The 23091-nt window shown below is 54.3% G+C and overlaps 9 protein-coding genes across 9 annotated transcripts; 4 read left to right on the forward strand and 5 right to left on the reverse strand.

Moving 5' to 3' along the window:
- Window positions 1–293: 293 nt before the first annotated feature.
- Window positions 294–2705, forward strand: B0H18DRAFT_1124973 (DUF89 domain-containing protein; the record flags this gene model as incomplete). The annotated part of the gene is made up of 16 exons (XM_048034947.1): window positions 294–553; window positions 607–717; window positions 769–777; window positions 830–939; window positions 1002–1107; window positions 1161–1173; window positions 1231–1402; window positions 1463–1473; window positions 1523–1593; window positions 1643–1937; window positions 1997–2095; window positions 2158–2168; window positions 2229–2237; window positions 2291–2343; window positions 2493–2619; window positions 2672–2705. 16 exons carry the CDS (start codon window positions 294–296, stop codon window positions 2703–2705), a joined length of 1491 nt encoding a protein of 496 aa, XP_047887043.1.
- Window positions 2706–2864: 159 nt separating this feature from the next.
- Window positions 2865–4664, reverse strand: B0H18DRAFT_886056 (uncharacterized protein; the record flags this gene model as incomplete). Its single annotated transcript, XM_048041104.1, has 8 exons — window positions 2865–2909; window positions 2976–3037; window positions 3097–3178; window positions 3235–3255; window positions 3311–3392; window positions 3442–3544; window positions 3603–3841; window positions 3895–4664. 8 exons carry the CDS (start codon window positions 4662–4664, stop codon window positions 2865–2867), a joined length of 1404 nt encoding a protein of 467 aa, XP_047887044.1.
- A 710-nt stretch (window positions 4665–5374) lies between these two features.
- B0H18DRAFT_1124975 (uncharacterized protein) lies at window positions 5375–7673 on the forward strand (the record flags this gene model as incomplete). Its single annotated transcript, XM_048034948.1, has 13 exons — window positions 5375–5419; window positions 5474–5797; window positions 5850–5873; window positions 5938–6101; window positions 6158–6233; window positions 6292–6317; window positions 6386–6551; window positions 6609–6677; window positions 6731–6793; window positions 6858–7010; window positions 7071–7094; window positions 7163–7397; window positions 7456–7673. 13 exons carry the CDS (start codon window positions 5375–5377, stop codon window positions 7671–7673), a joined length of 1587 nt encoding a protein of 528 aa, XP_047887045.1.
- Window positions 7674–7891: 218 nt separating this feature from the next.
- B0H18DRAFT_886019 (uncharacterized protein) lies at window positions 7892–9761 on the reverse strand (the record flags this gene model as incomplete). The annotated part of the gene is made up of 7 exons (XM_048041098.1): window positions 7892–8022; window positions 8086–8350; window positions 8408–8569; window positions 8623–8943; window positions 8999–9249; window positions 9308–9490; window positions 9548–9761. The coding sequence occupies 7 exons, from the start codon at window positions 9759–9761 to the stop codon at window positions 7892–7894; spliced, it is 1527 nt and encodes a 508-aa protein (XP_047887046.1).
- An 875-nt stretch (window positions 9762–10636) lies between these two features.
- B0H18DRAFT_886087 (amidohydrolase-domain-containing protein) lies at window positions 10637–12102 on the forward strand (the record flags this gene model as incomplete). Its single annotated transcript, XM_048041107.1, has 5 exons — window positions 10637–11077; window positions 11131–11455; window positions 11520–11795; window positions 11853–11920; window positions 11977–12102. The coding sequence occupies 5 exons, from the start codon at window positions 10637–10639 to the stop codon at window positions 12100–12102; spliced, it is 1236 nt and encodes a 411-aa protein (XP_047887047.1).
- Window positions 12103–12160: 58 nt separating this feature from the next.
- On the reverse strand, window positions 12161–13698 carry B0H18DRAFT_886032 (SET domain-containing protein; the record flags this gene model as incomplete). Its single annotated transcript, XM_048041100.1, has 6 exons — window positions 12161–12282; window positions 12336–12801; window positions 12834–12996; window positions 13055–13276; window positions 13333–13546; window positions 13605–13698. 6 exons carry the CDS (start codon window positions 13696–13698, stop codon window positions 12161–12163), a joined length of 1281 nt encoding a protein of 426 aa, XP_047887048.1.
- A 1713-nt stretch (window positions 13699–15411) lies between these two features.
- On the forward strand, window positions 15412–17393 carry B0H18DRAFT_959377 (aspartic peptidase domain-containing protein; the record flags this gene model as incomplete). Its single annotated transcript, XM_048042813.1, has 12 exons — window positions 15412–15603; window positions 15667–15767; window positions 15823–15902; window positions 15959–16022; window positions 16075–16144; window positions 16200–16293; window positions 16343–16472; window positions 16525–16577; window positions 16634–16757; window positions 16823–16926; window positions 16979–17088; window positions 17142–17393. 12 exons carry the CDS (start codon window positions 15412–15414, stop codon window positions 17391–17393), a joined length of 1374 nt encoding a protein of 457 aa, XP_047887049.1.
- Window positions 17394–17780: 387 nt separating this feature from the next.
- On the reverse strand, window positions 17781–18525 carry B0H18DRAFT_1087582 (uncharacterized protein; the record flags this gene model as incomplete). Its single annotated transcript, XM_048032185.1, has 2 exons — window positions 17781–18335; window positions 18397–18525. The coding sequence occupies 2 exons, from the start codon at window positions 18523–18525 to the stop codon at window positions 17781–17783; spliced, it is 684 nt and encodes a 227-aa protein (XP_047887050.1).
- Window positions 18526–20388: 1863 nt separating this feature from the next.
- B0H18DRAFT_886092 (uncharacterized protein) lies at window positions 20389–22774 on the reverse strand (the record flags this gene model as incomplete). The annotated part of the gene is made up of 11 exons (XM_048041108.1): window positions 20389–20537; window positions 20602–20750; window positions 20836–21087; window positions 21134–21321; window positions 21342–21520; window positions 21580–21738; window positions 21795–22193; window positions 22259–22360; window positions 22417–22492; window positions 22547–22689; window positions 22738–22774. 11 exons carry the CDS (start codon window positions 22772–22774, stop codon window positions 20389–20391), a joined length of 1833 nt encoding a protein of 610 aa, XP_047887051.1.
- Between the last annotated feature and the right edge of the window lie 317 nt (window positions 22775–23091).

Genomic DNA, 23091 nt, shown 5'->3' on the forward strand with positions numbered 1-23091 from the left:
TCAGGCGCTCATTCAATTGACACGCTCAGGTCCGTTAAATACCTCGCTTTCTTCAGGTTTGCTACTGCACCAGCCTGCACTCAACGGGTTCTTATACACCGCTCAAATCATTGTCATCTCAATCATTGGCATCCTAGTACCGCGTGTCATACCACGGATCGACAAGTATGTACGAAGCACCATATCCACCGTATGACCCTACAGACCAGGAGGGGTGAGAGATTCGCTCACTCAAGCCGGGCATTGATAGCTCATGAGTGCGCGTTAATGGACCAGCTTTTCGTAAGTCCTGCATGGCGAAGGATCGCCATCAACTGATGTCTAACCAACCACTATTTGCAAGCTATGAGACCGTAGTCAAACGCTGGCCCGTTATATTGACGGGAATCATCGACAACATCTACCGAATCAATCACGGTCTAAGCGTAGCGCAATCAGAAGGAGATGACAATGAAGAAACCGCTACTGAGAAAGAGAAAATAGAGGAGGGCAAAAACTTGATAGAGACGATCAGCAAGCTGAAGTATGAGATGGGCAGAGATCGGCCTCTCGAGTATGTTCCGAACTGACAAGTGGTATGCCCGGGGTAACTGATGCACATCTCAGGCCAATAGCAAACGATGGCGAATCTATGGCGGGGACATACAATACCGAGTTGGCACGCTTGACAGAGCAGGGCAAGGGAACATGGTTCACTGCTCCATGGCTTTACGCAGAGTGAGTATATGCTGGTCATGTTTCTGGTAGAAAGGCTCATGGATGTCGTAGATGTTACCTGTGTGTCTTATGTTGTCTCTTCGCGGGATGCGTGTTGAACCCTGTGCATCAGGTACCGCTTGCTGCGCTCCTACTTTTCACAAACGAAACACTGGGCTTCTCACGACCCGTTCCAAGCTCAGAAACAAGAGACCTTCCGGAAGAGCTCTCAGGCCATATTTCGTACGCACATGTCATCATATGCCATGTGTGGTGCTTAGCTTACGACTTTGCCTCTTGCGCAGAACTTGCGACCACGATGCATGAGCTTGAGCGCGACAAAGCAAGGCTGGCGTCTGATTCTCAGAACCTGAATGTTATATTCAAGGAGATGATTCAGATGTGTCTCTGGTGGGTCTCGGCCTTAGCCGCACTAGTCGACCTCTCTGACCCGTCTCATGAAGGGGCAATGCCACGGTACGAGGCCTCTTCCCGTTGGCTATGCTGAATATATGCTGAGTAACACTCACCCAGGATCTATCACTACTCACTCAGATGTCTCATGAGGACATTCAGCACCTGCAATCTGTCGGAAAAGATGCACAGGCCGCAAGGAAGGAGTATATTCTAACAGATGATCAAGACAAAGTATGGTCGCACCTCGTTAACCTCAAAGATGCGAGGATAGATTTTGTGCTAGATAATGGTGCGATTGGCTCCGTTCCTTCGAAGCGTAGCCAATCAAGACTGATTGATCACTGTGTAGCCGGTTTCGAGGTATGCAGTTTTAGCGGACTACCACTGCCTTTCCGCTCAAGACATGCAGCTGTTCACGGACTTCGTATTTGCTGATTTCCTCGTGACATACACCCCGCATGTCTCACAAGTCGTCTTCCAGTAAGTGTCTCCGTTACGACTCTACCATATCATCGAACATTGTGCACAGCCCGAAGATGATCCCATGGTTTGTGTCGGACGTAACGCCGCCTGACTTCAAGTCCGCGATCTCATCCTTGCTCTCACCGACGTTCTTCCCTGAGTTGGAGTCCGACGTGCAGACATCCTCTCTCGCCGCGTCCTCAATCGTGCAAGATGCTACTATCGTATCAACACCGAAGGAATTGCCCGAGTCTCGCCAGCATCTGAAGGACATGGTAACGCGGTGGGCTGGCTATCTGGAAAGCGGCGTATTCACACTTTCTGTGTCACCTGAAACGCCGCTCGGCGCTTCTAACCCAAAGGTATTTTACCTCGATGAAGCCAAGATACGTGTTGCGGGAGCTCTGATATCGTCGTGTAGGTCGACTTCTGGACATCTCCTTACCCGTACTGGAACATGCAAGAACTAGCACCAGAAGTATTTGGAAGTCTGAAGGACAGTGGATTGGTCATATTCAAGGTAAGCGAGATGCCTGATGTACATCGTATGAAGCTCACATCGGTACATTCCATCTCGTGCAGGGCGATCTCAAGTGAGGATGAATTGTTCCGTAGCGACCATGCGTCACTGACATCTCATCGCCACCCATCAGCTTCCGGAAGTAAGTGTCCTCCATCCATCCGTCGACCCAAATGAATCTCATCATACGAAAAGATTGACAGGAGACGTGAAGTGGCCTGCCCACACCCCGTTTGAGACAGCAGTTGGTGCGTCCTTGACAGATACCGCCCTCCGCTTCCTAAGTTATGAATCTGATGTGCTTCTGCACTGCCTTGTCGCGATTTCGCTGCATCCTTTCTTTACTTTGGGACCTCGATCCGATCACCGCTGACTGTGACTTCGGAATCATCTGCAGGCCCGCTCCGGGGTGCATTCCCGGTCTTGAGCTTGCGGACGAACAAAGCGGACGTCGTGGTTGGAGTTGAGCAGGAGACCGCGGAGAGGCTAGACAAGAGTGGGGAGAAGTGGAGGTACAACGGAAAGTGCGTATACGTCTCGAACCAGACGTAAGTGGGTACTGAATTGGGAACATAGATATGCACTGGTGTTGTTCTTGCCACGGGACTGAGGCCAGGCAAGTAGCAACGGGAGTCATGAAGTCAAATCACAACTGTACACGAACCCGAGGTATGTTATTCGAATGAGGTAGACGCCAGTATATTCTTTATCTACGATGAAAATCAAATAGATCTACAAGTCTGGATACCTGACAGTAATGAGCAAGCCTCTACTCCGGCAGGTCAAAGCCTGCCGCGTGCAGGAGGGTAGCGAACTGCAAGGCGTGCGGCAAGTCGCTCATCAGCTCACTGCTTCCCAAGAAGCAATGGACGCCACGCACCTGAACCTTCGCAATCGAGCGGACCTGTCCAAAGTCGTAGCCCTCACGGTCGCTGAGATCACCTGAAAAGCGAAGGTCCAGTGAGATGACTGAAACATGAAGGGCGCAAGGTGGGACGTACCACTGTTGTGATACATGGGGTCAGCAATGGGGCCGGCGCGTTCAAACACCTGCGTCGCCGGGAAGCCTAATTCATGGAAGCTCTGAAGGCCACCGGGATCAGCGTCTACATGCCAAGCAAGGTTCACGAAGAACCAACCTGGTGATCACTGCAGCAAGCCTAAGAAGTGCTTCATGTCAGTACCACCATGCGGCAGCTGAAGATTTCAGCCCACCCTCGTCGTGCCAACCACGAGCTCCGGACTGTATATCGCCGAGATGTTCGACACCAGCTGCATCACCTCCACACTTCCGATGCTACGTCGGTCGTCAGCAGTGCCCATAGTAGCAAGAACTCGAAACCCACCTCGCGGGGAGCCCAAGCTGCGCTGGTTCTCCGGGCGCATGGTATCCCAGCATGTCAGCTTGGATCATGAGCGTCAGGTTCGCGCCCAACTCATACATCTCCCCTGTCAATGTCCATCAACACTCGAGTCCCGTCAGCCACGCGAACCCCCGTAAACTTACGAGCGTACGCCTTCGAACCGTAGAGGCCCTGCTCTTCGCCCGAAAACGCGACGAGCTGGATGTTCTTGCGGAAGGTGACGCCCTTCCGCGCGATGGTGCGTGCGATCGCAAGCAGGGCGGTTGTGCCCGAGCCATCGTCGTCCCCGCCCGGAGCGCGAGTGCTCCCGAATGAGCCGCGGCTGTCGTAGTGCGCACTCAGGAGCATCGTCTCGGTCGTGTCCTCGGTCGCCGCGTACGTGCTTGGGCGTGCGGTGAACATACCGCTAGGCGCATGCGGGCATGGGAGACTTACCAGACGACATTCGGCGAGAAACCGCGGAGGAAGGGCTTGAGCTCGCAAGAGGCACCGGTGCTCTCGAACTGCTCCTTCAGCCAGGCCGCAGCCTGGAGTGCACCCTCGGAGAACGCGTGCCGGGAGACGATGCCAGAGGACGGGTCTTCGCCGGTGAGATAGCGCACGTCCTTGCGCATCTGGGTGATGGACAGATTCCCTACGATCGATGCGACGACCGGGTCGAACTTCACGGACGCGGCAATCTCCTTGACGCGCTGCGATGCGGCAGACGATATTGGTACGTATGGTACGGACTTGGGCGGGATAGGAGCCGACTTCCAGAAGCGGGGGAGGTGAGTGTCAATTGTGCGCGCAACCTCGGGTGCAACGGAGATGACCATGGAGGACGCTGTCTCTGCGAGCACAACGTTTCCGTACAAGGAATCGGCAAGGACCTGCTGCTCTCCATCTTGCGCAGTGAAGGGGCTGCCTGACAACGCAGAGATGAAGCTGGTTATGTCCTCAGGGGAGGGCAGCCCCAACGTGTCCTCCACGACCTCTTGCTCCAACCAGACAAGCTGGCGATCTGTATCATCAAGAGGAACGACAGACCCTTCACCGAGGAGACCGGTCGAAGAGCTCAAGCAGGCATCGTCAACAATGAAGACGCTGTTCCCACCGAATTGCCCACGATATGAGTCGGAGAGACAAGAGATGGTGGTCAAGACAGAAGGATCGTGTGGCGTGACAAGAAGCAGCGCGAGTGGTAGTGCGGCCTGGCCCCACATGTCTTGTTGTCTCTGGACGTCTTCGCTGTGTCGCCGCTGCCTAGGTCAGCGAGCGGTTGCAGTGAGAAGGTTGTCCGGTGGTTGCCCAACTGAGGACCTCCGGCGCTCCGGGTCTCCTCCGGGTGCGGGACTTTGATTCTGCCGAGTCGATCATCCCCGCAAAGGCAACTGCGATATGAATGTCGGACCGTGACCAGTCAAAGGAGCAGCGCCGCGTCTCGTCGAGGGACAGCAAATTTCTGCTGTCCATGCCTCTAGATCTATTGCCTTGGCCAGCAGCAACCTACAGGCAATTCCTTGCGCCACGCGTCCGCGTCAATTGCATCAAGTGAAACATATTGGCAGACTGCCAGAGGCGATCAATCACAGAGTCGTCCCTGTCACCGCCTCGCGGTAAGTGTAAGGTTACTGGGAAGATGAAGGATACTTACCCCACAAACACACTGATCAGCACACGTCGGTAGGCGTCGGTGCTCTCTGTACCGCTTTCTACCGCTTCGCCGTTGCGTTGCGGCCAAACGTCAGGCTCCGAACAGTAGCCACTGAAAGTCCGCCCCGAGACTGTATTTATCAACCACTATGTCCCGATTGACATCCCGTACGAGCTGCCCTCTCCTCTCGCTCTCATCTACGGGGTCTCTACCCTCGAGAGGTACTTGCCCAGAGTGTCCGCCCTCTGCGGCGCTGCGCTCCTCCATACTTTTCTCAAAATGTTCGACCTTGCAGGCAAGACACGTTCCGGAGTCCATGCTGCAGTGCGTATAACTTGCCCGAAGCTTTCGCAAGACCTGACCTCTCCATACACCCAGTATACTAGGATTGTTTTGACTCGCTTCGGGGTCGCATTCATTCTCTTGACCTTGATACACTGCTTTGCTCAGGGAGCTATTCAAGCATCTCTATACGTGGGGGACGCACGGGCGTTATCTCTTCTTGAAAACATCGTCCGCACAGCGGATTTACCGGCAAGCAGTATCTCGTGGCTACAGAGGCATGGGTCCGGCAACTATACGCTGAGCCTCTGTACGAATCTGCCGATCGCGGAAGGCGGGACGGAATCTTGCGTTACGGTGTACCAATCTGGAGCAGAAGATTGGTCTGGAGCTGTTGTGTCAACGAAGAATGAAGACCTTGTGAGTATTTTGATACCCTCAACCGACCACGTGTTGCCGATGATACGTCCAGGCTATACGGGACCTCACAGCAAACGTAGGTCGAGCAAGGGTATAGATGCAGAATGTGGCCTGTCCGCTGACCCTGCGTCCCTGAGCAGATGTTCGTGCGGCGCACGCTCAAAGTGAATGACATATCTGCGTCTCTCAACGCCACAGGGGGCATAGAAGGGGTCAATGTGACCTATCAAAGCACTGGCGATGACCATGGCAATGTATTGCTCAGCAATCAGTGTGTCCGCTCTCTGGTTTATGCGGACGAAGCGTACGTTGATATCCATGCGTATGGCTATGAGATGCCTAATTGTTGTTGCACCGCAGTATGGGCGCTTCCAAGAAAGAGGACGCTGCATTGCTGGGTTTACAGTTTTGGCTACTCATTCTGTCATTCGTGGGTGTGAGTGATCATATTGAACAGCATGCATACATATCAGAATTAATGTCATGGACCATAGATCCTCTACAGCTCCATTCCTCAGATGTAAGCAGTCCACAATGTTATGGTTACCAGATTCTTACTGGTCTTCGCGACACCGTTTCAATCCACAGTTTGGCCGTCATTTGCACACGCGTACTAAGCACCGCCTGGGCTGCATACTCGATCTACCATACGCGCCGCCACGAAACCCTGTTCCGCATCCTGTTTACCGAGCCAGACACGCCCTGCAACTTTAATTTATTCCCCACGCACTTCAAGACTCAAATGGCTCTCGCGGTGCGCTTCTTCAACATATGCGTGCTGTGTGGTCCAGTCCCTAATGACAGATTGCAGATTGCAAACCTCGTGCTGAACGTCACTGCTTTGCTGTTCACTGTCTACCTCGGACGATTGCTCATCAAGGTACATTGTGCTGGCCTGTTCCCACCTCATCTGACATGTGTCTGGTTCCTCAGAACTTTAAAGAGTACACGATTCAACGCGTTGGCCCTCCTCAAGGCATCCTCCGTATTTATCGAGTAAGTTTGATCGCGTCAACTCGTGGTGTCGGTTGGCTGTGGTTCTCATGCTGCGCGCGCTCAGCTATTCCTCACGATCTTTGTCTTGCTCCAACTTTCGGTGTTCTTCCTGGTCACGGTCGTGGGACTGTGGACCACCTGGCTGCTGAACGGACCGCTTCTCCACATATCGCTGCATACTCCGATCTACAAGGCGCTGTTCATCTTCACGATAGTGGTCAGTCATGCATTCATACCTGTCACATCGCCTCATAGCTCATTACCGACATTGATCCAGAGTCTGCCACCCTGGATCATCATGGTGCGTTCTCTGCCCATCCACTTCTCTACTCATAGAATGGCGATCTCACGCTCCTGTCGCGTCCACAGGGCTTGTACGCCGTGCGGCGGGAGTTGAGGTCCCTCATGGCCGGATTTCTGTTCATCTCTTTTATTTATATCGCCTGCTGGACCATCATGTTCTACTCGCAAGTCTACCGCTGGACGTTCATCACATGGATGTTCTTCGCCTGCATGACCGTCGCATCCTTCGCCGTCCTGGTCCTCACGACCGTCTTCGGCGTGCTCTGCTGGTTGAACTTCGGCAAGGGCCTCGCGGAGTACCGTAAGTCATCGTAGCTGCCTGTAGCCGGTCCATTCGTTGCTAATACATAGACTCGCAGTGGATGCCGAAGCTGCGCTAGCCAAAGACAACTTCACGCCGGAGGTTTTCTCTGAAGACCAGACTGCCACAAAACCCAAGGACGTCCTGTCCGACCAGAACATGCACAGCTTCGGGACTGTCAAAGAGGACATCAACTGGGACCCCTACGACTTGGACCGAGCACCGATCATCGTCATCGGACTGCAGGACCAACTGACACCTCGCGTTGAGGCATGAATGACGTGACGACTTCCTCCGGACGCTGAGATCTCCCATGTTGTATTGCACCCCTTACCGCGAGGGCTACAATACCAACGTAACACTCGTTTGCAATCACCTCGCTGTGTCTGTATGTACCACCGGAACGGGCAGCCACATTGTAGTCCTTCATGCGAATGCGGCAGAGTCCACAATAATGATATGTACGCCACGGCTAATTTATAGCCATACTACGCTCAAATTGTGTAAGGTAGAGCGTTCGTGATCTCGGGGACGTGCGTAATACCCGTGCACCCGCCCGCTTGAATGCACTGCGCTAGCTGCGTCGCGACATCCAGACCTTCGTAGTATGCGCCATGCAAAAACCCTGAAGCGCATCGGTCAGTACGGGAGGGTTTACGTGATCCGCGGTGCAGCGTCTGCTTCTCACCGAAGTACTTTTGGCTCGTCGCCTCGCCCGCGAACCACAAACGCTGCTCGACCGTGGCGCGGAGGTTCTGGTGGTGTCCGCTGAAGAACGACGACGGCCAGTTGGAGTAGGAGCCGCGGAAGAGAGGGTCGCTGTGCCAGCGCGGGAAGTAGAATGCCGTAGGCTCGGGGATGGTCACGTTGGGGAACATGTCGTGGAGGACTTCCACGACCTCGGCCTGTACCTCGGCGTCAGAGAGGGCTTCAATGCGCTCGGACTCATCGCCCTATCGCCGCGTTGAAGGCATCAGTGCGTTGTCACGAAGTTATGGAATCTGGCTTACCGTTACGGTGACGAAGATGACACCGGAACCGGGGAAGAACTCCGTGAGGTTCATGTTCTGCCACACGGGGTAGTAGCCACGTGTGGTGTCGGCGAAGATACCCATTTGGGTCCCGAACCAGAAATCCTCTGGGAACTGCAGGAATATCTTCGTGTAGGTAGCCTGTATAGCGCAGGTGAAGCCACGTGTTGAGAGTTACACTGAACACGACACACCATGGTCATGCTCTGGATCGCCTCCTGCTTCCAGTCCGGCAAGGCAGGATCGAACGTGACGTCGTCGTTCTGCAAGACGCCCAGGCTGAATGTGCAGAGGACATAATCCGCAAGCAGCACCGTCCCATCAGTCAAAGTCACATTGACGCCTTCATATGAGTATGTGATATTCGTGACTGTTGAGTTCAGCATGAGTTGGTCGGGCTCGAGAAAATCGGCTGCCTCCGCTTGAATGAAGTACTTGAAGCCGCGTTGGTCGATGGACATCTCGTTCTCGTCTCCGAAGCCGCCGTCGTCAGTATCATACGTGTAGTTGTTGCCCTAGATTTCGCACTGTGAGGCATGCTTGTTCAGAAGCTTGCCTGAGCACACGTACCCAGGAACTGGCTATCCATGATGATTCCTCTGGCATTTGCGCGTACTCCCAGTCGAACTGGTAGTACTCGCAAGCCATGTCTGCCGGAGTCTTAGGCTTCGCTCCAGTGAGCGAGTAGCCGCTTCTCGCAGTCAGGTCCACGAGTTGTTTCTGTACACGAGCGCCGGCAGCCACCGTAAGAGTCGTGTACTGGTCGCTCGACTCGTCGAAGACATCGAGATAGTCTGCAGCTCCGGTTTCGTCGTATGTAGCTGCATTTGACCGACTGTCAATCAGCTTCTACGACCCAGGAGCGATGAAGAAACTTACACACGCTGCCGTACCAATCATTTGATTGGGTCTTCACACCATGCTTCTGAACCAGAGTCCAAATGGGATTCACTGGGCCCCCATCCGTCTGGGTACCTTGCACCCAATTTGCGCCTCGCTCCACGACCCACTCATTGCCTGGAGCCCCGATCGTTTGGGTTTGCAGACGACCGCCGAATTCACCTATCAAAGTAACTATGAACACACGCACGGTGCACAGAGACAGAGAAAATAGCGGACCTCGCGCCTCGACGATGGTGAAATTCGTGATGCCTTGCTCGTACAAGGTCCGCGCCGCAATCACGCCGGCGACTCCTCCGCCTAGAATTATGACGGTCGGATCGACGGTAGGAACCTTCGCAGTGTTTGCTCTCTCGACAGACCGTGCGGACGTCAAGTAGACTTGTCCTACGAGCAGCGCGAGAACACAGCAGAGAGCCTTTTCAGCGAACATGGTAAGGCTGCGCCAAGGGGACCTGGTGAGAAGATCCGCAAACACCGAGTAAGGGTGACGGGGATGCCATGAGTGTGAGTGTCAGTTTTATGCCCGCCTCCGTCCGAGATAAGGTGTGCCAGCCGCGAAGGTCAGTCCTGGCAGGTCTGCACCCGACGTCGCGTCTAAGACCGTGACGGTGATTGTCGCACGAGTGCCATCCGAGACAGCCCGGCCGCGGGGGGCTGCCCACGGGAGTCAGGCTACTACTGCATGGTACCTCTGTCGATGCCGTAGTGTTACTGAACCTGCCAAGTCCTAGGCCTTGTATGGGGTCTAAACTGCTGCATCGAACCCAGCTCGGCCGGCGTGTCCTGGTGTGCTTGAGTTGCCGGCATTCGAGCGAGAAAGAATCCACTCACAGAAGTGATCTATATCAAGCGTAACCGCGCGAGCCAGGCACAGCATATGGTGATACCCTGTAGCTGGTGGGATCTGGCGGGGGCACATGTATGTCAGACAGTACTGTGAAGGTGTGCGCGACTTGCCAACCTTGAACTTGAGCTGGATGAGTGGGACCTCAAAGTGTTCAGAGAAAGACGCGGGCGTGTATCTTCCCATGCCGGGGTTTGGGGGGGCCCGAATTGTTCAAATCAGGAGATGCATAGTACGTACATATGCATCACGGATTTCCAGATACCTTCTCCGTTCTACCATCGCGAACTTCCCTCGGGGTCCCCGCACAGGACCTGCTATCTTCTGGCATATGCCCATGGCAAAAAGCACATATGGACCTCAGGCGCACGTTATCTCGAAGCGGATCGGCCCTGGACACATACGCATAAGAAGTTGACACCTCGACGTCCCTGTCATCCTCGACCGCGCTCCTCGGACAGATGGATACCAAACTGCTTGAACAAGACTTACTCGAGCTGTCTCGGACTGTCTCCTCATACCCGGCCATCGACAACCACGCCCATGCCTTCCTGAAGATCGAGAACCGCGATGCGATGCCCTTTGAGGGACTGATATCCGAGGCGACAGGACCCGCGTTGACTGAGGATGCGATACATACGTTGGCTTGCTACCGCGCTACAGCACAGCTGGCGAAGCTCTTCGGCCTCGGAAGGGATGCCACCTGGGAGGATGTGAAGAGGAGGAGGAGAGAGCTGGAGTACGACCAGTTATGCCGCCTGTGCATGGAGCCCACGCGGATCCAGTGCATACTGATCGACGATGGTCTGTGGATTCCCGACATGGTCAACGACTACAGCTGGCATGATCGCTACACGGGCAGCCCCACAAAGCGTATCGTCCGAATAGAGGTGGTTGCACAGGTCCGTATGCACGAGTCCTACCTTCACCCGATTGGCGCCTGAGATGTGTCTAGGACATCCTCAAAGATCTCATTGATGCGCAGGTCGCAGGCACGACCCTTACGCCTGTCAGCATCTGGCAGTCGTTCGAGGCCAAACTCACGGCGCAGCTCAAGTCGAGCGCTGCGGACCCGGAGGTCGTTGGCTTCAAGTCGGTGGCGTGCTACAGGACTGGCCTCGACATCAGTGTGAATCAAGACTTTGCCAACCTCGAAGTCGGTGTCGTGCAACTCGCTTTGAGGTACGAGACCACGAGAACGATGCGGTTGTCGGAGAAGGCTGTGAATGACTACGTTGTGACCGCCGCCCTGCGCATCGCAGGTGAGTGCGGTAAACCGGGTATGTACCATGATCGCGTAGAACACGGAACAGTGTCTCACGTCGTGTGCCTCATCACTATCAGTGCAATTCCATACTGGGCTGGGAGACAACGATATCACGCTGTCGAAGTCGACGCCTGCACTGATGCAGCCAGTCATCAAGGCGTTCCCGAACACGAAGTTCGTCTTGCTGCACTCCAGTTACCCGTTCACCCAGGAAGCCGGATACTTGGCGGCCGTCTACCGGAACGTCTTCCTCGACTTCGGCGAGATCTTCCCTTTCTTGAGCGCGGACGGCCAGCGTGACGTTGTCAAGCAAGTACTGGAGCTATGCCCGACGAACAAGATCATGTGGTCGAGTACGTCTTCCCGGTTTCTGCTGATCGTGGATTTGAGCCTGACTTCGCACTGCTCAGCTGACGGCCACTTCTGGCCAGAATCATACTATCTTGGCACTATCCAAGCTAGGCAGGTGCTGTATGAGGTACGTGTCCTACTGATCCAATGGCAGGTCAGCACGACTCATGTGGCACCCTGCAGGTACTAGAGGCTTCCATGCGGCGCGGTGAGTTGACACTGACCCAAGCGACGAGCATCGTCAAAAGCGCATTCTTCGACACTGCGAACAAAGTGTACAACCTAGGTCTTCTGCCGCGCACTGTATGATGAACATATGGGTATACCTAAGGTATACCGGTGTTCTGGCGCCCTGTAGCATATGACATCACTCTTCCCCCTCGGTCTCCTCGTCGACAATCTGTAGTCCTTGTTCCCGGGCTTGCTGAATCGCCTGGCGCTGCTTATCCCGAGCGAATGCGATCAATGAATGCATTATGTCTCGCTGCCCTGTTGCCCAACCCGTCAAGACGCGTCGCACCGCACGAGACCGCAACGCTTACCCTCCAGGTAATGCTCAAGCATCGTCGCGACCTCCGGCCGGAGATCCTGCGCGGCCGCCCTCGGCTGCGGGAGGCGATTCCGCAGGTCCTCAGCCATCTCGACCAGCATCTCCGCCGCGTCCAGCTCGTCCTCCACCGTCACCTCTTCGGGGTCCTCGCAGATCGCGGCGAGGATGGCGCCCCACACGAGCTCTGCGCCGCTCGCGTCCCGGCCGACTTCGTACTTCGGCTGGGATCCTGACCCAGGTGCCGCGCCGCCGATCTTGAGGACGATCGTGTCGTCGGGGTTGTGCGGGAGGGAGAAGCCGTAGCCGAGGATAAGCTCGGCGTTGGGCTTCGGGCCGTAGTTGTTGAACAGCTCGTGGCCGCTCTGCGTGCCCGTTCGCAGCACTAGCGAGATGCTCTGGGAATTCTCGCTGAGACCAACGTTCAGCTCGCTGTAAGAGACTGGGGAGGTGGCGCTCACCTGTTAGGTGTGCCCGGCGAGTTTGAGTTTACTACCCATGAGACGGGATGCGCTCGGGCGTGATTCAGTGCGTCCACGCCAGGCAGGAGTATTGGATGTGAGGTAGATGTGGGTACCAAAGACGGTTCGGGAGACAGCAGGGTAGACGGGAATGCGCGTGAAGACAGATACGTCGCGGCAGTGAGGTATCGTTCCCTGCCAGCGTGTCTTTAGGGATCAGTCCTCGTCATAAGGACACCGCTCGGCCACTCACCAGGTGAACTCGCTCCCCCAGGGTGAGTTGGCAGCGGAAAATAGCTCTTGGCATTGGCGCCATTCTTGCTGCCAGTCGCGCTGTCGGTCGTGAGTTGCACCGTAGAGATTGCTCCCTCGGAAAGCCTCGATCTCAGTGGCAGTGAAGTGCAATGGGGTGAGCAGCTTGTCGGCACTCGGTAGCGTGTTCAGATACGGCCAGTGCTTCAATACGTCCCGGTTACTGGAAGAATCCCGCGTTAGCCTCTGCCAACATTAGTATCACGAGTGGATTGTCACCTTGATTCTCCCAGAATCCAGTGCAGGCAGATATAGGAACAGATGAGCTGCCTCTCGGACCAAGTGTCGAGAGGTGAGAGATCCGTCGATGTCAAGACGGATATCAACGCTTGTCGTGATACCTCCGGTGTTATGGCCAATTTGAATGGACAGGACACTACGGTTGTACCCGGAAGGATGTCCTGTCCAGCTATGACTGAATACCCGGATGGTCCTGTATGAGAGTGAGTCGAGGTTGTACATAGCAAATGCATCCAACTCATAGAACTGACCTGCGCGGAACGAGACGTCGGGGTGAAACCTCCCGCCGTTGCTAGAGAGCCATTCAGACAAGGTGACGATATCATCTGACGTCGCCTGCGCCATCAAAGATGTCGCTGTTGAGTCTGTCAATAGCATCATATTCGGGCCTCGTCACTCTGGTGTGATACACGTACGAGTGATACACCCTTTCGATGTCTGCATGCAGTAACAATAATTCTAATCAATAGTTGCTCACAGTTCGCTTCGCATTCTACGAAGACTGCCAGGTTGCGACTCAGAACTCACCGACGGTAGTGCCAAGTAGGCAGGTTGTTGACAATCAGCGACACAAGCTTATGTTGATCTTTCAATGCGGGTCCAATGTTAGGCTACTTCGTCGGAAGCAATCCACAAGTCTCACCATAGGCAACTGCGCTTCCTGACCGCGAAAGATCAAACTCCCCTTCATTCTCAATCCGGACTGTGTGGTTCGTCGGAAGGCATTCCATTTCGGCGTTCTTCTTCGGTCGTCGCCGAGATCTGCATCGACGACTGCCACCCAACTGCCACCACATCCTGATTCCTGGCCCTCCGCCCCCCGTCGTCAGGCCAACTCTACTCTCCGAAGGCCTCCATCTGCTAATAGTGCTACGCTGTCTACAATAACGGGTCCTATCACAAGGCTCGACTTCATCGGAAAGATAATCAGTGTGTGGTAATGCACGGCCTCTACAAATATTGTGCTCTCCGAATACCCTCCGAGACGCTGCTCTCCAGGTCAGAGATTCGGCGAGACTGCCATTATTGACAGTGCCACTCTGGTAAGCGGTCAATATGTTTCTGCCCTGTCTCCAGCTGATGCTCACGGCAGTTATCGATGCAGTGCGTAGCTATGAACTGCCGAGTTGCTTAAGACAGTCACGGTTGTCTCGAAGCTGGGCACAGCCACGGACGGATCAGACAGACATACGCCCTGGTCCGTGCTCACGACCTCACTTCGACCCTCTCGGGTAATCTAGCTCAAGTCTCACCGCTTGATGTGGATTATTACCTGCGCTTGCCAGGCAGGGAAGTCTTCTTCGCATAAGCTTCTGGATGCGCGGTCTAACCATCCAAGTTCGTTCGGCATCGTTACCTTCCGAGGTTCGAGCTCAATCTGTCTTGTGCAGAGACTGCGTCAGAAGACGTCCACTTATGAGTGTATTCCAGCGAGAGGTTGGCTGGTGTTTACCACTACCTGCCGCCTGGCTTTGAATTTGTTTGTGGCCTCGATCCGAATCCAGCTTCAGCAGGAGCAGCTGCAGGTCGCTTGGTTGCCAAAGAATAGGCGAAAAAGCTATGTACTGTAAGTACTGCGCTCATTGACAGATCGCCGTGAATGTGATGCGCATTGATCGACCTGACTCAGATGAGCACCGCGATGTGGAGCCTGACAATGATCGATGATCCGCAATGCTGCGTATCGTCTGTACACATCGTGTCGAAGTGGGCGACGTCGCAGCTTACTCACTCACAGTCAACGAGCCCACTTGAAGGTCTGTGTGCTGGGAGCGTACCGATGTGCCTAGAGCTCGTATTTTCTGGCGTCGGAAGCGCAACCTCGTTAGGTGGTGTACTCGTCCGCCTATTGGTATGTAACTAAAATGTGTTCATCAAATCAATGAGCGGGAATGTCGGGAACTCGCTTATATGTCATACCCACTGCATTGCAGGCTTCTAAAAATGATGCCGTTCGTATCGAGCTGCGTGATCGGTCGCTCGATGCATAAAAACCTAGCTACATGCAAGAGTGTTCGATGAGCTGTGCTCTCTCTCCTTTCCCTTCACGATTTTGCCATGTTTCTTAGGCTTTCTTTCTTTTTTCTCTCTGCTTCTTATGCATGTGCCCTTTGGATCCCAATTAGGCGGCAAACTACCCCTGTAACAGCTGTTATTCGTAATCCGCAGGCGGTCGCGAATGTTAACTTCTCGGACGTGGCGAACGAAGTGTATTTAGCCACCATACACGTGAACGGTCGCCCGTACCAGGTTCGTGGTCACTGTGTTCACGTTGACTTGTGCTGCATTGAAGCATTGTATTGTTCTGTCCAGGTTCAGGTCGATTCTGGCAGCTCTGACCTATGGATCGATGCCAAAAGCAATGATCTTCCGGGAGTTCATCACACAGGCCAAAGCTCGACCACTGTATATGGGTAAGAAATGGAATGTGGCCTCGATGTAATATTCTGACACCAGTGCACTTTGCAGTGACGGTACTTCTGCAGGAGGGGAGATCGTCCTTGGCAATGTGACTTTTGGAGAGTTTACCGTGGTGAACCAAGCACTCGGTGCGCCGGAGTCCGCCGATATGGGTGCATACTAACGAGACTCAACATGGCTGTAGTACTCGCCCCAGGAAGCAATGCCACTGACGATGGCATAGTGCAAGGCATTCTTGGTGTCGGGCCGTATGTCGTTGTGATGATGTCTGACTCGTGTCCCCCTGACATCCTTCTCCAGATACGGCGGCTCTATGATTCAAAAAAAGCTGAATGGGACGGCTTACAATGGACAGAATTTCCTCACGAATGTCAGTGTTGAATTACGTCACTGCTTATCCTCTTCTCTGACAAAGCCGATAATAGGTCTTTCAACTGGTCCCGGATGAGTCCCCCTTCATGACTTTCCTCCTGTCTCGGACCAATACAGGAGTGACGGAGGGTGGCGTACTGTCGATCGGTAAGTCTGGGTCCATCGTATCAGAAACTGTGTTGACGTGCGCACGCAGGCGAACTAGTTAGCAACCTAACGCACATCACGAAGGCCCCTAAACTTCCTGTCCTTTCACCAAGCGGCTGGGTGACAGCGTCGGATGGCGTGCTCGTGAACGGCAAGCATTATTCAGCACACACCACCCCGTAAGGGCCTGTACCCTAATTGCTTCAGCTGAAGCTCATAAATTTGATGCAGAACAAAGGCTGGAAACCGGAGCATCGCTTTGATTGATACCGGAACATCAGTCGGTACGTTAAGCACGTCGCCCCTGAAGCTACGAAGTTCAACCTTGCTCCGTATCTAGGTACGCTCCCAAGAGCCGTGATCGACTTCATGTACAAGGATATTTCTGGGGCGAAGTGGAGTGAAGAAGACAACACCTACAAGCTTCCTTGCCAGTCCAAGGTAAACATCAGTCTGGTCTTCGGGTGAGTGTCGTCATGCATCGTCGAATATATATTCATCCCTCTCACTTGTTGATTTCCGTTGTCAGCGGCATTGCCTACCCCATTCATCCCATCGACGCTGTCTTGCCCGACATAGGCGACAATGGCGTCGTAACATGTATGGCAGCATTTGAAGCTGCGGATGATGGACGTGAGTCTTGTTCCTGTTTCCGAAGCACGTTCTCGCTGAATTTGCCTCGAAGTCATGCTCCTCGGTGATACGTTCATGCGCAATGTGTATACTCTATTCAACTTCGGCGACACACTGACGCAGCGCGAGGGCGACGAACCGGCACACATTCAGCTTCTTAGCGTGAGCCATCGTTTCGTTGCAGAGTTACTGCAACTTAACACTTGTTCCTTCAGATCACTGACCCCGATCAAGCTTGGAGCGAGTATCAACAGCTGAACGCGAAGCGCATCGCCGAACTGGAATATGACAAGTTCGCTAAAGAGTTCCAGGTCGCGAGCTCCACCGCGCTGTCAGCTTCTGCCACCGCGAGTCAATACACCCTCGTCAGACATAACAGCAAGGTCGCCACGACTGCGTATGCAACGGCAACACCGACCCTCCAGGCGGCCGTGCAGAATCCACGCCGACACTACCGTGTCTATTAATGTTCCTGCGGTCTCAGGAATGTCTCAAAAACGATCACCCTCACGTCGCCAACCAAACCTAGGGTGCCACCAGTACTCGGTGATGTCTAGGGATACATGTTTCATATCCTTTCGGGAGGACGATTACATCTCACTATGATTATGAGTAACGACAGTTATGACTAGGGACACTAGCGGTTCATCCTAGGGCACTGCACTTGAAGTATGTTTACTATATTAGATACAACTTATAATAGTGTTTGCGTCAATAGATCATTCAGCATGGCAAGCTCTCACTTTTGTGCGTACATACCGGGCTGGTATGAAGGCCTTTCATGATGTGACACAGCAGAGGTCGGTACAGCTAAACCACAGCGACTGGTCCTACTCTTGTTCGAGTGAAACCGCCTAGAATACATAAGGGAGAAGACGATAGGGGACCCTTTGTACCCAAACAAGCCACCCGTCTCCGAACTGACTCTTCATGAGCATATCTTCTTGGGTACACCTATGCACCATGCTCATACACATGTACGCCTCCAGCACCACGAATACACAGGCTGCAAACTGCCCGGGAACAGTGTCGAGCAACCCGGACTCCCTCGCCCAAGACCCAGCGCCTCCGTTCCAGACTACGAGCCCGATGCTCTGCATGATCCAACCCGTGTAGGATGGGTGGCGTACTAAGGAGTACGGCCCCCCGGTGCAAAGCTGATGTCCCTCCTTCAATGTGACCTCGAAGGTGAAGAATCGATCCAGTGTGCGGAAACACCAGAGGCGAAGCGACGCTCCCAGCATGGTCATTGACCATCCTACAAGGAATGCAGGGGTAATGGCTATCCTAGCCGCCGATCCTACTCCAGGTCGTATGAGCTTCTCCAGCACATTTCCGCTGTAGACTGTGGGGTAGTCTCGTGCGGCAATGACGGCGACAGTGCAACCTACGCTAGCCACGGCCGTGTACTGTTAGGAGTCGGTCGCAAGGTTCAGCATAATGACGGGAATGCTAAATGAGTGGGCGTACTTTGACGAGGCTAGCCATGCTCCGTGCAATACGTCCGAAAACTCGCTCCCTCGTGCTAATGTTTCCTGGGGCTTTAACTTCGTCATCCGAAGGCGGGGGAGTAGGAGCAGTACTAGAGCGATAGGTCATATATGCGGCCGAGCATAGGAGGCCGACATGGAGCACGGATCGAGCTGACATCGTGATGTGCTGTTGAGTGTTACTTGCGTGTCTCGTCCCAGGGACGCATGCACATTTTTATAGGTAGATGGGGAAGCAAGGGCCTGCTTACATTATCCCCGGTCAGAAGAGGACATCCGTGGCAGCCGCAAGTGGGTATGTGGTATTCAGCGGAGTCTGAGTCTTGCGGAGTGAACACAACACCACAGGGTATACTCCGCCTATCGACGGAAGTCTTTAGGATGGCCACGCGAGACGTTACTGTAAAAGTTTCGGCGAACCTGAAAATGCGAGTTGTGTTTCGTCAAACTAGGTCGTGCACTTTGTGGTGACGTACATGATACACGATTCGCATCAGAGTGGGGCTGCATGAGCGTATTTGTGTACTTGTCGAAAGCACAGTCCTTCCGTTCTCCTGCACGGCGTGTGAGCAGACATCGGCGAGGCCAGTTCCCCTTCACCTGACTCCGCTTCTGGTATTTTCAACCGAGCGTCCGACTCTCTACGATGGTGCTTGTCTAGCGCGTATGCGCCGATTGAAAATGAGTCACTTGATGCTTCGGAGACGTACGCGATCCCGCAAATTCAAGGCTATGGCCATGGGAGGAACGGCCTAGTTCTTCGCCGGCATGCGAAGTTAGGAAGTTACCATCGGCACAAGGAGAATCACAGTGTGCACGGAGTCGTGTATTTGTACCCTTCCGCGGACCAATTGACGTACCAATCTGAGTCAGCGCTACTAGCATGCCAGTGGCTCATTTGAACTGGTGAACGCCTCCGCAGGAAGGCAAGGAATGGGGCTACGTATGTGCCCGCGTGTGACCGGCGATGTTCTACCACTGAACACAATTGTAGTCTAATGCTGGGCTGATCAGCGATGTCTCCTGAAAACGGCGCACGCAGTAGAGCTCACCTCATTGGCTGGCAAAGGCATCGGGAACTTTTTCACTGGGTCACACGGGACCCGTATCGCTGCAAGTTGTGATCATGCTACTGCAGAAGAAGACGAACACGAACGGCCGAATTCGTCTTCTGTGATAGTTCTATTAGGAGCCTCGCACATCGGCAAGGGCGATCTGCATGCGAGAAACGACGACAGAAATGTAATGGTGCTGGGTGCACATAGATCACGCCACTAAAATGCTGGAGGAACCAATCAGCCGGGGCCATACTCGCTATTACACAATCGTGCATGCTACCAATACTCCCCTGGCGGCGGATGGGGAGTCTCAAGGAGTATCAAAACTGTGCCAATTAACGGTCGGGAAGAGTAAAGTGTTCGAAATCTCTGAGGTTTACATTCCGACCCCGATTAAGAGTCGAGACGAACCTTGACAACACAAAAAGGACCCCGCAGCCAGAGGCGAGATCAAAATACCTCTGAGCCAGCGCGCCGATCTCCGGGGAGCCGTTTTGACAGGCGTGTTGTTCTGTGTCAAGAACAACGTCTCAGTCATACTCTCCGAGGTCTCGCCAAGGTCTCGCCCTCGAGATACTATGTCATGGAGTAATCGGACGTCAGACTCATACACACATTGATGAAATACGATAAGCCCGGACTTACTTGTGCTCAGTGACTGCGGCAGCGGCAATATGACAGACAAACGAATCATCCGCGTTCCACGCACAACTGCAATTGTCTGCTCGTACTACATCGAACACGACTTGATCAATGTTAACAGGCAGGTTATACAAGACAGACTTCAGGATGCTAGCGTCAGAACTTGGTCAGAACGGTGAATGAGGGAAGACAGCTGGACGGACCTAGTAGCTACAGGATCTCGGCACGACTCGTACGAATACAGCGCTTGTCTTGGACTTCACAGGCTATGCTTATTTCTTCTTCTTTTCCGCCGTCATATCAGCACACTCAATCCACTTCTTCGGTACACCCTTGTTCAAAAGCATGTCAGTGACGGCTTTCATTTGCTTCCCCTGCACCATGACCTCCGATTCCGACGCCTTCCCCTGGACAGGATTCACTACGCCATCGGCCGGACGTCAGCGGTCTCGATCACTAAGCATCGGCGGGGATAGCACACTGACCGGACGTCGAACTCGCGCAGACCCGTCGGAGCTCCTCCGCTAGGTCCTCCGCGCTGAGGAAGTACGGCTCGAAGCCGGTCACGAGCGTGCACGCCTTGCGGCCCTGGCGTATCTTCACGATGACCTGGATCGGCTTCAGTTGGCCCTTCCTGGAAAGGGGGAGGGGAAAGAAGGTGGCACCGTGGCAGGCATCGTCAGGACGACTTCGCGAAGGACGTCGCGGATAGCACGTACTTCCGCAATACATCTCTGCCTTCCACCCGAAGCTCGTACCAGCCTTGCATGCGGTCCTTCAGCCGAGTCAATACCTCGTCGCGCTTCAGGAACTCTACGCCCAACTCGTTCTTGCTGGTGACCGCCGCGAGGAGTGCACTATCCTGACCGACATTGATGAATGCCTGTTCCTGCGCGTTTACGAGTGACTTCGCAGAAATATAGCTGTTGAGGATCGTTTTGAGGTCAGGGAGAGTAAAAAGCTCGGAGGTCCTGCGGGAAGTCAGCAGCGGACTTCGCTGTAGTAATCGTTACTGACTCCTTGTCGGCAGCTACGAAGAAATTGAGAGTAGTGCCGAAGGGCTTCCAGAACTCTGTGACTTGGATCTCGCCCCTCCGTTTCTCCTCCGCTTCTCTCTCTCTTCGCTCCCGATCCTCGGCCTTTTGCTGCCTCAGCTCAACTTCCTTCACCGTTCGGTGCTGTCTGTGGTCATTGACATCGGAATGCTTTGGAAACACGGCTGTACCGGGTCATCAGCCTTCTGGATGGGATCGCAAGAGATCTGCCGCACGGCAGCCTTACCTGTCACGACCACATCACCACCTTTGGCGTCCTTGAGCTTGATGAGACCATCCTTTGCGCACGCTTTCAAGAAAGCTTTCACCGACTTGTACGTGGAGTGCTTCGCGTCGATGCTGCCCATATCTACACAGAATGTAGATAAGCTCAAAGAACGTTGAAGCTCACGAGACGTATGTGCGTACCAAGCGGTTCTTTCCTGTCAGGCGCGTGCACTGGCCGCGCGGGGAGTACGTAGGTGGTCCAGAATGTTGAGGCGGTTATGGGGAATGCAGATGCGGGGAGTGAGGCGAGCGACGTTTGCAGGGCTTGCAGCAGTGCATCACGTAGGAACTGTGATACATCTGCTCAGATGAGAGCTTAAGTGAGCTGGGGCAACCTTTGGGGACAATACACGTACCTTCTGCGTTCAGAGGTGGCGACGAGGCTTCCGCAGCTGTGCCGTCTTCTCCAGTCTGGTGCTGCGCTGATGCGCCATTTGTCGTAGGCTGCTGGACCACTGCCTCCATGTTTTCCTCCGCGTTTCCATGCGCCCCGTTCTGTGCATTCGCTGTAGGTTCCACGAAACTGGGCTCCGGCACGTCTTGGCCCTTACTCGCGCCCATCTCCCACAATGCGTCTTTCCACGTATGCAGCACGTACACCGCCTTGCCCTTCACGTCGCTCTCCTCCGCCTTTGCGAGCTTTTGCTCATCCACCGCCGACCGCCCGACCGCGATCGGGTACCCGAGCTTCTCCCTATGGTATTGCGTGATCGCGACGAGCTGGTCCGCCTGCAGGCCGGGTGAGTGCTGGACCACTTGCTTTGCGCGAGCACGTCTGCGTCAGGTGCTGTGCAGGGAGTAGAAAAAGGAAGAGGCGGACCTCCTGGTATCATGAGATCGGCTCCGCCGACGAGCTTGGGGACGACGGGTGCGGGCGTGGAGAGGAAAGGGAGGAGGTCGGGGCGTTTCCATAGTGTGTACACTTGTCGGCGTGCAAGATGAGTTGTACACGCGCATGCTCAGCATACAACTACCTACCTGTCGGTATCAACGCAACGGAGTTCTTGCCAATGGTGAACCAGAGCGGGTCACCCTCCACAGAGAAGTAGGCTACCTATCCCGACTCCCTGGTCAGCTCATCCCTCGATCTCTCGGAAACGTTGCTTACCCCGGGCTCGTCCGCGTATGTCGCAAACTTCTGGTGATGCAATCCCTCTGGCACGAGGACGTCGCCCTCCTCGGGCTTGACATGACTGTAGGTCTCGAGCACGCGCTGCTTGAGCTTCCGGCGATCAGAGGTCCGTAGCGGCGCTGCGTTTCACGTCAGAGAGTAGTCGGAGACAGCAGCTAGCGCAATACCGATTGTTTTGAGATCGGAAAGGGGCTTTTTGAACATAGTTCTGGGAGTACAGTGCCAGGTCTTGAGTCCACGTCTGCGATGGGAGCGAGATGGGGTCAAGAGCGCACAGGCGCCCATTGTCGGCCTTTGCACTCCTCCACCATTCACGAACTTTGTCTCTCGAACACAAAACCGACTCAACCTTAACTTTAAATAAGCCACGGCTTCTGCGCTTCGTTCGTGACCTGAAGGCTCGCGGAAACGTAGAATCGAATGCGTAACGGAGTCATAACTGAGACCCACATCCTTGGGACTCGGAGAAGAAGCTACAGTAGCCTGTAGGACGTCGAAGACGGTCTGTGCTGTTTATCATG

The sequence above is a fragment of the Fomitopsis serialis genome (genome assembly GCF_022376445.1).
Source record: "Fomitopsis serialis strain Sig1Antser10 chromosome Unknown B0H18scaffold_139, whole genome shotgun sequence".
Lineage (NCBI taxonomy): Eukaryota > Fungi > Basidiomycota > Agaricomycetes > Polyporales > Fomitopsidaceae > Fomitopsis > Fomitopsis serialis.